Source organism: Ictalurus punctatus, chromosome 5 (assembly GCF_001660625.3).
Source record: "Ictalurus punctatus breed USDA103 chromosome 5, Coco_2.0, whole genome shotgun sequence".
Classification (NCBI taxonomy): domain Eukaryota; kingdom Metazoa; phylum Chordata; class Actinopteri; order Siluriformes; family Ictaluridae; genus Ictalurus; species Ictalurus punctatus.
Genome location: NC_030420.2, coordinates 16,317,980 through 16,332,036, shown reverse-complemented (window position 1 = coordinate 16,332,036; position 14,057 = coordinate 16,317,980). Strand labels below are relative to the sequence as shown.

Genomic DNA, 14,057 nt, shown 5'->3' with positions numbered 1-14,057 from the left:
GCAACATTGAGTTCCCTTTGAAAGGGAACATCTGGGTAACGCCTGTAACCCTGTTCCCTGAGAAGGGAACGAGATGTTGCATAGCTTTGTCATACTGGCGAAAGCCTGTGAAATGCATCGTCGCTTCAGATAATAGAGGCTGATGGCATGGTTCACAGGTTATGTTTTTATATCACGCGACACGCTTAATTGCCACATCACCTTATCATGGCAGGCCTATAAAGAGGCCACTATAGGCATGATGTTACACAAGCTTCAGATACTGGTCATGTGTGAGGTTCTCATCCTCTGCTCAAATTTCCTATGGTGTTCCCCAAGGTTCCATTTTTGGTCCTCTTCTCTTTTCTTTATATATGATTCCACTAGGTCATATTGAGAGACACAACTTAACATACTATTTCTATGGCAGCTTTCTCAGCTTTATCTTCCTGTGAAAATAATACCTGCTTTGTGTCTAGCTTGTTTGACTGTCTGCATGACATAAAATGCTGGATGGACATGAACTTTTTACAGCTAAACAACGATAAGACTGAAAGAATCATCTTTGGTCCATCAGCTCTGTCCTCTGACATTGTCAGTCATCTTGGTCCCCTTTCTTCTAATGTGCAAGACTGTGACAAAAACCTTGGTGTCATTTTTCACGCCACACTGTTTTGATAAGCAGGTTAGTGCAGTTGTAAAAAATCTTTTTTTTCAGTTTAGATCTATTGCTAGAATCAAGATGATGCACTCTAAGAATGATTTCAAAACTGTTATTCATGCATTTATAACATCTAGGTTGGACCATTGTAATTCACTCTATCTGGGTTTACCTAGAACAGCTTTAGATCATTTGCAATTGGTACAAAATGTGGCAGCCAGATTACTTACTGGCACTAAAAATGTGAGCACATTACAACTGTGCTCGCTTCACTTCACTGGTTATTGGTTAAGTTCTGTGTTGATTTTAATATTTAGCTGTTTGTTTTTAAAGCTTTGCATGGACTTGCTCCTCAGTATATTTGTGATCTTCTCACCCCGTACACTGCTTCAAGACCCTTTGATCATCCAGTCAATTATTACTCTCAGTTCCTCATTCACGCTTTAAGGCTAAAGCTGACCTGGCTTTTGCTGGCTCAAATTTAGCCTATTACCCAAAGACACTTAAAAATTCAACATAGAAGCAGATACTCACATCTGCAAACCCAATTGGAGACAGAAAAATAAGACACCAGCCATGAGTGAGAAGAAGCAAGGTTCCAGATTTATTGGTTCCGTTCCACCACACGAGATCCACACCGATGAGAATTCTCAGAAGTGATCTGACACCTGGAGCTGAGGCTCCTTTATTTATACAGTATTCTACACAAATAATACCATTATTTTTTAGAAAGAGCTTATCAAAAATACCATTCTGTTTTAGGAAGGACTTATCAAAATTACCAGTATGTTTTGGAAAGAGCCTTTCCTGAACACCATTAGATTTAGAAGTGGTACGAGACAACGTATTTCGGAGAGACCTTGGTCTCACGGTTATCTTGCGGGTGCAACGTGACTCAACTACCCTTATAAATGGCCTCTTGGTTTTCTCTTAAAACTTAAGGCCTTCATCTGTATTACTCCTGACTTTTCCTCGTGAGACAAGACTCTTCCCCACCTCCAAGTATATTATGAGTAAGTTTCTTTCACATTTTTCTGTATTTCTGGTTTATAATTTATTTGCTCTATATTTCATATATGGTTATACTGCTTGCAAATGTTTTACTGTACTCCATACTTCATAATATCATTATATTATCCTTATAATATTTTAATACTCCTTTTATAATTCTTATAAAGTTATAGTGTTCTTTTATTTTATTTCTTTTATTAATGTTCTTATATATCCTTTTATTATTCTTATAAAGTTATAATGTTCTGCTTTCCTTCTGGCTGCACAGGCCTCTGTGTGTGTGTGTGTGTGTGTGTGTGTGTGTGTGTGTGTTATGTCTGCACGCCTGCCCTTGACTGTATGAGAGTGTGTGCCTCTGTGTGTGTGTGTGTGTGTTTCTCAGCCTGCACACCTCAGCTCTTATATTTCTCTGTGACTAATAAACCATAGTGTGTTAATCTTAAAGTGTGAATCCAATTCATCAATATCCGCCTAATACCGCTTCTGTGTGTCTAGGTGCCCGTCATTTTTCCTTCTGTCCTTTACTGGAGGGGCTAGATTTGGATCTGAACACTCGCTATCAGCTCGCGCATCTCACTGCTGACATCACGGTGCTACTTGCCATTCTTCGCACCCCCTCTGGAAATGGAAATGCGGGGTTCCCCCCACCTCTCAGATACAGAATCCGCCGCGTGAATGTGTGTATTGATGCCTCTACACAAACAGACTCTCTACCTGACCCTCCCTCCAGCTTTCAGTCTGAGGATGATGTCACCTTCTCTGATCTGGGCTCTGGCCATTCTTCCCTCTTCTCACCTGCCAGTCCCAAGTACTCTCCTCATTACACCTTGGTCGGCTATCCCACGTTCCCAGGACGCCCCCCCTTTTATCACCCGTTTTCTCCCTACCGCTCCCCTCAGGATTATATTCCCACCAGTCCTGTGAATTTTCAATAAAATTACATGCTGTTCATACTTATTTTGTGAACCTCAATAAACTTACATGTTAATCATACTTGGTCTCCCTCGTGTTTATTTCATGCCATTTTTATCCACAACACTTTCTCGTTGGCTACCCTAGGCTTTGGAATAGTCTTCTCCTCACTAGATCTTCCCCCTTCTGTTTCTATATTTAAATCCTCTTTGAAGATCTATTTGTATTCTTCATGTTTTAATTTCACATTTTTCATTTGTCCTTTTTTGCTTTTTGTCTAGTCTTTTAATTTGCTTTATTTCTTGTACAGCACTTTGGTTTTAACATCTGTTGTTTTTAAATGTACTTTATTAATCAATAAAGTAAACTAAACATAATGTGTTGTAAAAAAATGTGTTTACACATGTAAAAAAAACCAACATTAAATTATGAAAAAATATTTTACATAAACTGCAGTGTAGTTACAATTGTATTTGCAAAATAGCAATTATGGTGTGTACTTACAAGCGTGTACTTCCAAACATAAGTACAATATTGTACCTTAACTACAGATTGATCATGCAGGTACTTTAAAAGTAAGTACAATGTAAGAACATTTAGGTACAGAGTAATTACATTGTATCAAATGCTTAATTTGTTATGTAACTACATAGTTCTTAATGACACCTAATATAAAGTAGGAACGAAGAACTTTAAGGCAAGATGGAATCCACAATTCTAGCTGGTTGATGTGTTCTGATCTGACTAACCTTCCATACTCAGTAGCAAACAGCACACAGTACTGATTGGAATACCATGTTAACAGTACCTAGCCACATGCCTGACAGGGCTGTTAAGGAGAAGATGGTTGTATGACAGTGTTCAGCAGTTCAAGAACCCTTGACACTCAAAGTAGTGTTAACTGGACTTTGCTTTTCTTATTTTTTACCAGGTATTAGATTTCATACTGAAATTTGTGCTTTTTTTCAGTATGCCATATAATCTTTTTTTTTCAACAGAAGTCAACAAAAAGTATTGACAGGAAGACCTGTATAGATTTTAAAGTCTCAGCAATAAAAATTAAGGATGCTTACTGATGTCGGCATTTAATATGGGCATAACAATAAATCATGCACATATTAAAAGTGATGCTGACACACATTATGAGCATAAACATTAAAATAAGTGATGATGCAGTTGAAAAAACTGCCACTGTGGCAGAAAATCTCAATCCATTTATACCCAACACCTCCATTTTCCCTCTCTGCACTCTCTGATGGGTTCTAGATTTGTTGGTCTGTTTGCTGTTCAGTACTGGGCAGCCACATTTTCCCTAATGAATGGTGATTTGTGGTGGGAATAGAAACAAAATAAAAGAATGCTATTGTGCTTTGATTGGTCTCTCAATGAGGAATATCAAGGAGGTAGCCCGACATGTGAAGACAGAGAGACATGTGAATATGCACATTATTAAATGCATCACCAAGCACATTTGCTCAGTAGAGTCTATGAACTAAACATCCAAGCACTTAACTTTGGTACTAAAGAGTACCAAAGTCTGTACTTTGCTTATTTGTTCATGTTAGCATGTATTAAAGGTTAATCTCAATCTCCCTTAAGCTGTCTCTATGGATGTCTCTATGTCTCTCTCTATGTCTGTCTGTCTCTATGGATGTCTCTATGCCTCTCTATGTAGTGTGAGTGTGTCTGCAGGTGCAGTGTTACACCCTGTTGTAGGATATGCTTGACAGGCTGAAAGAAGGATTTTGGCTGGTAAGTATCATGTCAGACATGATGGCTTGTGCACTCTTTCTAATGAGGGAGCTTGCCATGTCCTACTCTTGCCACTCTGTGTAAGGAATTGCTGACAAATCAGGTGGTCCAGAGATGATATGTTGCCAAATGCAGATAGTTCATTCATTTAATTGACACTAAGAGATGGAAATGTTCCTGATGCAAGGAAAAGAACATTGCAAAAAAAGAAAGAAAATAGAGAGGAGAGGATTTAGTAGACAGTAAAAGACAAAGATGTTGGGATAAGGTGGGAAATACTGGCACAGGCTGTCAGTGTTTAAGCGCTAGTGAGGCACTGCATTGAGACACAATGCTATGTTTAAAGATACCTTTCTAAAAGACTGCCAGCTCTGGCAGGTGCAGTAAACTGACACTGCATTGATACTGGGGAGGATGTGAAGATGATTGAGTGATTGAGTGACTGAGAGCTTTTGTGTTATTTGCTTGTTGCTTTATTCTATACGTCTATAAGGCTAAATTGTGAAATATTGGAAGAGTTTCTGAATTTTTCACCTTGTTTAAGCTTTCTTTCCATTAATAAAACAAATTGCCCCCAGAAGCATGGCTAAACCTTTTTTCCAAGACCAACTGAAACACATTTTTAATTATATGAAGCATATTTTCATTGGTTTAGGTCTTTCTTTAATTTCATCTTTAATTACACATTTAAAATATTATTTATTTGTAGCATACTTATTCATGGCATCAACATGGCATTCTCCAAATTCATAATCAACATATTCTAATAAGATATGAACACATAGTAGATTGGTAAAAAATTGAAAATCAGATGTTGGCCTGAGTAACAGTTTATTTAATTTCTTAGAGCAATATAAAAAAAATAATAGGGTTTACAAAATATTAAGTATTTTCTAGAATTCCATAAGAACAGATTAATTAAAATTCATAGCAGAAAACCACCACAACCCTTATAAACAGATGTACATGGTTTGTAATAACTTTATGCTTTTTTATGTATATATGCCTCATGATTATATATAAAAAAATTTCCTACCCAAAGATTTTAGGTCAACATCCTGTTTGATGTTGACCACACCCCCTTGTATGATGTCACATGAATTAAGTCATGTTACTTCTACCAACCACTTCCATTTCAATGGCTTAAGAACATGAGTATTGACCTTCACTTATGAGGCCATAAAATAAATGCTGCCAAGTTCAATTGTCGCAGTTTTATCTGATGTTTCAATATACCTGAATCTATCTGCTGGTCTGAAGTGATGAATATGGAAATATTTATGGAAATATTTATGGAAATATTAAAATTTAATAAGGACACTGAGATAGAACAAAGCCTAAGAAAAAATAGATAGGCTACCCAACATTGCTTTAAATAACAGGGCATTAAAACATATTTGAATTACTTATGCATACATATAATACATATAAACTATTACAGTTTCATGCACTAGATCAGTAAATATTGCTCCTAAAACTTTTCTACAAAATTCAGTTCTAAAAAATCCAAAACTGTTCCAGTTAGTCAGTCTCCTTGATTAGTTGTGTCAGCTTTGTTAGCTTAAGGATTAAGAATTCTGTGGGAAGACTGATCTCCAGGAACAAGGCACACTATCACATTACTAGAATATACCAAGTGCTATGCACAGAATGCAGTGTGGCAGGGCACATTATCCTGCTGAAAGAGGTCACTGCCATTAGGGAATACCATTGCCATGAAAGAGTGTACATGATCTGCAACAGTGTCAAGGTAACTGATATGTGTCAAAGCTACAGTCACATGAATGCCAGGGCACAAGGATTCCCAGCTGAACATTACCCAGTGCATCACATTGCCTGTGCTGGCTTGCTATCTTCCCATAGTGCATCCTGGTGCCACTATCTCTTCCCCAGGTAAGCAATGCGCATGCACCCAGCTGTCCACCATTATGTTATCAGACACATTATCAGACCAGGCCAACTTCTTCCATTGCTCCATGATCCAGTTCTGATGCCCACATGTCCATTGTAGGTGCTTTTGGTGGTGGACAGGGGTCACCATGGGCACTCCATTTGTTCTGTGGCTACGCTGCAGAAAGCTGCTCTGACACCTTTCTATCATACCCACCATTACCTTTTTCAGAAATTTGTGCTACAGTAGCTCTTCTGTGGGATCGGACCAGACAGGCTAGCCTTTGCTCCCCACGTGCATCAATGAGCCTTGTGTGCTCATGACTCTGTTGCCGGTTTACCAGTTGTCCTTCCTTGTACCTTTTGGTAGGTACTAACCAGTGCATACCGGGAACACCCCACAAGACCTGCCATTTTGGAGATGCTCTTACTCAGTCTTCTAGCAATCACAATTTGGCCCTTGTAAAAGTCTCTCAGATCCTTAAGCTTGCCCATTTTTCCTGCTTCCAACACATCATCTTTGAGAACTGACTGTTCACTTGCTATCTAATATAATCCACCCCTTGACAGGTGCCATTGTAACAAGATAATCAATTTGCTTCACCTGGCAGTGGTTTCACTGTTGTTTGTGTACAGTGCCCCCCACTAATATTGGCACCCTTGGTAAATATGAAGAAAGAAGGCTGTGAAAAATTGTCTTTATTGTTTAATCTTTTGATGTTTGTTAAAAAAATTCACAAAAATACTCTGCACTCATGGATATCAAACAATTGCAAACAAAACACAGGTTTATCCCAAAAATATCTTTGTTAAATATAGGTGTGCAACAATTATTGCCATCCCTATGAATTCATATCAGAAAAATATATATGAAGTATATTCTATATTTGATTGATATTCTTAATTTTTTTTAGTACACCTGGGTGACTAGGAACAGGAAATTGTTCAACCATGACTTCCTGTTTCACAGGGGTATAAGTATGAGGTAACACATAGGCTAAGCTCCGTTAGTAGTTCATAACAATGGGTAAGACCAAGGAATATTGCTGTGATGTGTGGTAAAAGGTGGTTGAGCCTCACAAAACGGGAAGTGGCTATAAGAAAATAGCACAAGCATTGAAAATACCCATTTCCACCATCAGGGCAATAATTTAGAAGTTCCAGTCAACTGGAAATGTTACGAATCAACATGGAATTGGACGTGTGTCTATATTGTCTCAACACACTGTGAAGAGGATGGTTTGATTGGCCAAAAAATCTCCAAGGATCATAGCTGGTGAACTGCAGAAATCAGTTGCATCTTGTGGTCAGAAAATCTCCAAAACTATAATCCTAAGTCACCTACATCACCAGAAGTTGTTTGGAAGGGTTTTAAGAAAAAGCCTCTACTATCATCCAAAAAGAAACTCAAGCATCTTCAGTTCACTATTGGAACTTCAAATGGGATCGGGTTCTATTTTCAGATGAAACCAAAATAGAGCTTTTAAGCAATAATCACCAGAGGTGGTTTTGGTGCACACAGAGAGGTAACCATATGGAAAAGTACCTCATGTCCATGATTAAATATGGTGTCTCTATAATGTTTTGATGTTGTTTTTCTGCCAGAGGACCTGGACATTTTGTTAGGATGCATGGCATCATGGACCATCAAATATCAACAGATATTAAATGAAAACAGATAAGTATTGACTTAAAGGGTCCTAATAATTGTTTCACACCGATATTTAACAAAGATATTTTTGATAAACCTGTGATGTGTTTGCAATTGTTTGATATACATGAGAGCAGAGAATTTTTGTGATTTTTTTTAACAAAAGATCAAAAGTTTAAATACTAAAGATAATTTTTCCACAGCCTTCTTTCCTCATATTTACCAAGGATGCCAATATTACTGGAGGGCACTCTATATGCCAAGGTTAAAAGCAGCATAGCTCTACCAATAAAACTAAAATAATCAGAGTTACGTCTCACTAAAGTAACATTGAGTAAAGCTGCAGCCTTTAGCTCAGAGCACAAAGTGTCCTCGAGCTTCAGCTTTTTCCTGTCTATTGATCCCTCTACATTCATTCAGTGTCTCATTTTGTCCACATATGGAGATTTTTCACAGAAATTTGAATACATACATAGAACATGAACTGAGTATACTGGCGTGTGGTCAGCCCAGCATATAATTGTGTATCTGGCTATTAGGTTGCTCTGCACTTGCTAAATTGTCTCTCCAGGTGAAAAACAAAGCCCTATCAACAACTCGACTGCAGTTTAGTTGATCTGAGATAACCCCTGCATATTTATTTGTCACCATTTCTGTCTCTAGTTATTCAGAAAAATGCATTTGCTAAAACATTTGCTTCTGTTTATGTCAATCCCTTGCCTTGGAGGCTTTAAGTGTTCACTGGAGCTGGAGTTTAGAATTGCAAATAATTTTTGAAAGATCTACAAGATACTCTTTTAATTAACCTGCGTTATTGTATTTCATTTGGAGTACTAATTCACAGTTGGGTTATTTGAGCAGCCCTTACAAAAAACCCTACAGGAATATTATGCGTATATCCTACTGGATTTTCAGCTCATTTTCCTGTAGAAATACCTGCAGGATTTCTATGAAGGAAAAAATTATATGCAGGAATGATATCCTCCAGGAATTTTGTAATGCAGGTCTATTTAAAACACACTCTTCCTGCAGGACTTTTGTGCAGGATAGATCTGAAATTCTGCAGGACAAGGGTGATTGTTTGTATCCTGCAGGATACATACTGGGGAAATAAACTTCATTTGCAATCTGTAAAGTGTCCAAGGCAGAGTGCAAATCACACCTAAAAAAAAAAAAAAAACAATTATGAAACAGTAAGAACATTTTTTGTCAATAATAAAATTAACCAGATTTGCTAGTTAGTGAGCTAACATTACACTAACTAAGTGCGTCACAAATACATAACAGAACAGTAATTTAGTCCACCATAACGATTAAAGAAATTATTTAATAAAAGTGAGACTATACCTCTACAGACACATGACAGTTGGTGGCAGTTGAATTTGTGCATTCGAATACCTGTGTGACTATAGTGCCAAAGAGGGACATCATCTCAACGAGTCTACTCTTTCCTCGAAAAAGATTAATTTACTGTCCCTTTTTGTAAATTACACAGTATGTGTGAAAAGTAAGCATCTTTTTGTGCATTGTCAATGACTCACTGAATTATTTACTCAAATAATTAATTCCTACCATTTTTTAAAATCATTTTGTTGACTACATAACCTGCAGATTTTTTTTTCATTTACAAGAAGTTGTCCTTCAGGATAGATTAAGTACTTGGGAACTTTATTTTATTACTGCAAGAGGTGTGCAGGAATACTTCAGAAATGATAAAATCCTGCAGGATTTTTTCCTTGTGCAGAAATTGTGCTGGAAATTCCTGCATGTTTCTATTGTTGTGCTTTCGTCTTGGCTTATAAGTGTCTGTGTAGGCGTGAAGAGAAGCACACAACAAAGAATCCGTTGCAGGAACTTTACTACCTTATTAAGTACAAACTTACAACAACAGAGTTATGCTCTTGCCCAGTGCTGATGGATTTATCAACAACCATCCGCACCGGAACCTGCGAGCATACTGCCTTAAAACATAAAACAGTCAACTAGTTCCGGTATAATGACGTAGCCACATCTGATTGGCTAATAGCGAACTCATTATTAAGACAAATAAAATAACTGTAACTCAAACAACTGTAATTAACACTACAACACTATTGTACTAAAAGGCTCCACATTCTAAGCCCTATAGGAATATCCTGCACAGTTTGTCACTGTATTATGAAATCCTGCAGGACACCAGCAAACATCCCGCAGAAAAATTATATCCTGCAGGATTCCGGTAGAGTTTTTTTTTTGAAAGGGAGGTTACTCAAGGTTACTCGTGTGTGTGTGTCTGTGTCTCTCTCTCTCTCTCTCTCTCTCTCTCTCTCTCTCTCTCACACACACACACACACAAAGCTTATATATAATGAGTTGCAGCTGGTCATAGTACATCTTTGTGTATAGATGAGTATGTGCCCACTTTCTAACTTTTCTCTCTGTCTGTCTGTATTGAATTACTTATTAGAGTACAATACAGCATGTTTACATTTTTACGTGTACCAACATATTGATTGTTTTGTCTTTTAGGATCCAAAGGTTGCCTCCTACAGGAGGGAGAGGCAGAATTATTTTAGATGCACAGGAAATTGCCATTGTTGACACAGTAATTGGCAACAATGCAATAAAACTGTGGGAAATTTGGGAGGGAGATTGGCAGACAATATCACTTTTGGGAATGTGAATATGGTCAGCACAATGACAATTACCAGAGTCCTAGTGTCACGGATCGGGACTGGAGGCAGATACAGGTGCAGGTCACCGTCTATTATTTAAACAAGAAACAAACAAACAGATAAACTAACACAGGGAGCGCGGTCTCTACGGACTATACTCGCTCTGGTCCCCTAGCTACGACCGCTAGCATGCTACACATTAGCACATACCCGTATACTTCCCTCACTTGACGAACTAAACCAACTTTAATACTGTGCGATGTGCGCAGTCACCCAGGGGGTTTAAATAACAAACTTAATTAACTCAAAACATGGGCACCTGTGGCAAATCAGAGACATACTCAAACTTAACTCAGTGTCCAAGCGGGAAGTGAACGAAAACAAAAGAGTCACGTGACCAGTCAGCAGATGTACCGCATTGCCCTCTGCTGGCCGTGGCGTAACAGAACCCCCCTCCAAAGGGTGCTCCCCCCGGAGCACCAAGAACCCCCCTCCAACAGGGGTCCCGGGCCCCTGTGCGAACTGTCTTTCGCTACGACAGAAAGCGAAGCAGCCTCCGTCGGGCAGCAGAGGAGCAGAGCAGCATCCCCACCAGGGTTGAAAGCCAGAGCACCGCCCCTGGCGGCACTGGGACGCAGGACACCGCCCCTGGGATGCTGGGCGCCACCCCCGGCAGCTCTGGAACTCTGGGTGCCACCCTCGGCGGCACTGGAGGGCTGGGCGGCCTCCTCGGGCCGGGCGGGGCAGCGGGACGGCCTCCTCGGCCGTGCTGGGCAGCGGGACGGCCTCCTCGGCCGTGCAGGGCAGCGGGACGGCCTCCTCGGCCGTGCAGGGCAGCGGGACGGCCTCCTCGGCCGTGCAGGGCAGCGGGACGGCCTCCTCGGCCGTGCAGGGCAGCGGGACGGCCTCCTCGGCCGTGCAGGGCAGCGGGACGGCCTCCTCAGCTGGACTGGGCAGCAGGGCGGCCTCCTTGGCTGTGCAGGGCAGCGGGGCAGCCTCCTCAGCCTGTCCCTCTGAGGTCGCCATGTTGACCTCAGGTGAGAGCTCCACAGCTGAGACCTCCCCATAGGCCTCAGGCTGGAGCTCTGCTGTCCTCACTGCCCCCCCCCAAAAAAATTTCTGGGTATATGGCGCGAGGGACGACGTGGCGCGCAGCTCGGCTTTGCACTGAGAAATGTCCTCTGCGAGCTGTTTGCTCAACTCCAGGGACGAACGGAGAAGCGCCCAAATACTGGCCTCTTCGGCGGCGCTCATAGCGACCTGCTGCTTCCGCATTTTTGGCGCAGTATTTTGTCACGGATCGGGACTGGAGGCGGATGCAGGTGCAGGTCACCGTCTTTATTATTTAAACAAGAAACAAACAAACAGATAAACTAACACAGGGAGCGCGGTCTCTACGGACTATACTCACTCTGGTCCCCTAGCTACGACCGCTAGCATGCTACACATTAGCACATACCCGTATACTTCCCTCACTTGACGAACTAAACCAACTTTAATACTGCGCGATGTGCGCAGTCACCCGGGGGGTTTTAAATAACAAACTTAATTAACTCAAAACATGGGCACCTGTGGCAAATCAGAGACATACTCAAACTTAACTCAGTGTCCAAGCGGGAAGTGAACGAAAACAAAAGAGTCACGTGACCAGTCAGCGGCCGTACCGCAGTGCCCTCTGCTGGCCGTGGCGTAACACCTAGAGAAACATAAAATAAGGATGAAGCAGTTGTACAACGTACCCTTTGAGAGAAACAGTGAATGTGTGAAAGAAACTTGGTATCAATATGTCCAGGTAAGATGTCTGTTCAATAATCAAACAAGGTGCATACACAGCTACAGTGGTGTTTGAAAGTTTGTGAACCCTTTAGAACCCTAGGAACCCCTGTGAACCCGTTTTCTATATATCTGTATAAATATGACCTAAAACATCATCAGATTTTCCTATTCCTATTTCTATGTCCTAAAAGTACATAATAAGAACCCAATTAAACAAATGAGACGAAAATATTATACTTGGTCATTTATTTATTAAGGAAAATTATCCAAAATTACATATCTGTGAGTGGCAAAAGTATGTCAACCTCTAGGATTAGCAGTTAATTTGGTGAAATCAGAGTCAGGTGTTTTCAATCAATGGGATGACAATCAAGTGTGAGTAAGCACCCTGTTTTATTTAAAGAACAGGGATCTATCAATGGTTGGTCTTCAAAACACATGTTTGGGGAAATGTATTATGGCACGAACAAAGGAACTTGCGTAGAAGTTGTTGATGCTCATCAGGCTGGAAAAGGTTACAAAACCATCTCTAAAGCATTTGGACTATACCAATCCACATTCAGACAGATTATGTACAAATGTAGGGAATTTAAGACCATTGTTACCCTCCTCACGAGTGGTCAACCAGCAAAGATCACTACAAGAGCAAGATATGTAGTAGTCTGTGAGGTCACAAAGGAAACCAAGGTAACTTCTAAGCAACTTAAGGCCTCTCTCACATTGGCTAATGTTAATGTTCATGAGTCCATCATCGGGAGAACACTGAACAACAGTAGTGTTCATGGCAGGCTTGCAAGATGAAAGCCACTGCTCTCCAAAAAGAACATTGCTGTTGAAACCATTGAAACATGGTGGTGGAATTATCATGATTTGGGCCTGTTTTGCTGCATCTTGGCCAGGATGGCTTGCCATCATTGATGGAACAATGAATTCTGAATTATATCAGTGAATTCTAAAGGAAACTGTTTGGATATCTGTCCATGAACTGAATCTCAAGAGAAAGTGGGTCATGCAGCAAGACAACGACCATAAGCACACAAGTCATTCTACCAAAAATGGTTAAAGAAGAATAAAGTTAATGTTTTGGAATAGCCAAGTCAGTGTCCTGACCTTAAATAAAAAGCAAGCGGTTCATGTAAAGAAACCCCTGAAAATCCCAGAATTTAAACTGTTCTGAACTGAAATTCCTCCAAGCCGATGTGCAGGACTGATCAACAGTTACTGGAAAATGTTTAGTTGCAGTTATGGCTGCACAAGGTGGTTTTGTCTCATTTGTTTAACTGGGTTCTCTTTATCTATGTTTGGGACTTTATTCATGCAGAAATGTAGACAATTCTAAAAGGTTCCCAAATTTTCAAGCACCACTTGAAAGTACTGTCTGTATTTTAGAGAGTAAGGGAGATGGACGGCAGGCAAACTGCACATGCATTCATCTTTGTGCCAGCAGAGGACAGAAGCAGAGGGGCAAGAAACTCCCCTACCATCACTGTTGTGTGGGATAATTTGGAATTCCACCATTCTGTTGCAGTCACAGACTGGTTTGATGCACAACCCAGGGTGTCAGTACTTTTCCTGCCTTAATACTCCCCCCTTCCTAAACCTAAACCTAAAGGTTTATGACCACCATTCACATGACAAGATGTCTTTCCTGAATGCCATGAATGCGGGGTGTGGAGAAATTTCTCCTGAAGACTGGGTTGGATTAGATATTCCAGAAGATACTTTCCAAAATGCATTACCAGAGAAGACATATGATGTGATGTTGATGAGA

At 40.3% G+C, this 14,057-nt stretch overlaps 1 protein-coding gene across 2 annotated transcripts; it reads right to left on the bottom strand.

The window, feature by feature from the left end:
• Positions 1-5,135: 5,135 nt before the first annotated feature.
• On the bottom strand, positions 5,136-12,272 carry LOC128632846 (skin secretory protein xP2). 2 transcript variants are annotated; one of them, XR_008396440.1, is made up of 2 exons: positions 10,544-12,269; positions 5,136-9,018 (listed from the first exon to the last, which is right to left on the bottom strand). XR_008396440.1 is itself a non-coding variant. In XM_053680251.1 (2 exons), exons 1-2 carry the CDS (start codon positions 11,783-11,785, stop codon positions 8,757-8,759), a joined length of 1,185 nt encoding a protein of 394 aa, XP_053536226.1. In that variant the 5' UTR covers positions 11,786-12,272; the 3' UTR covers positions 5,136-8,756. The 2 variants fall into 2 exon arrangements, 1 of the variants encoding a protein (XP_053536226.1); XM_053680251.1 differs by having other exon boundaries at positions 10,863-12,272.
• Positions 12,273-14,057: the final 1,785 nt, after the last annotated feature.

Bases quoted from the DNA above. Each gene is read 5' to 3' on its own strand.
- LOC128632846 (XM_053680251.1), bottom strand. From the start codon at position 11,785: ATGCGGAAGCAGCAGGTCGCTATGAGCGCCGCCGAAGAGGCCAGTATT. The intron at 9,019-10,862 runs GTTAAGTTTGAG...TTTTTTTTTTAG, and splicing joins ACTTCCCGCTTGGACACTGA to GTGTGATTTGCACTCTGCCT.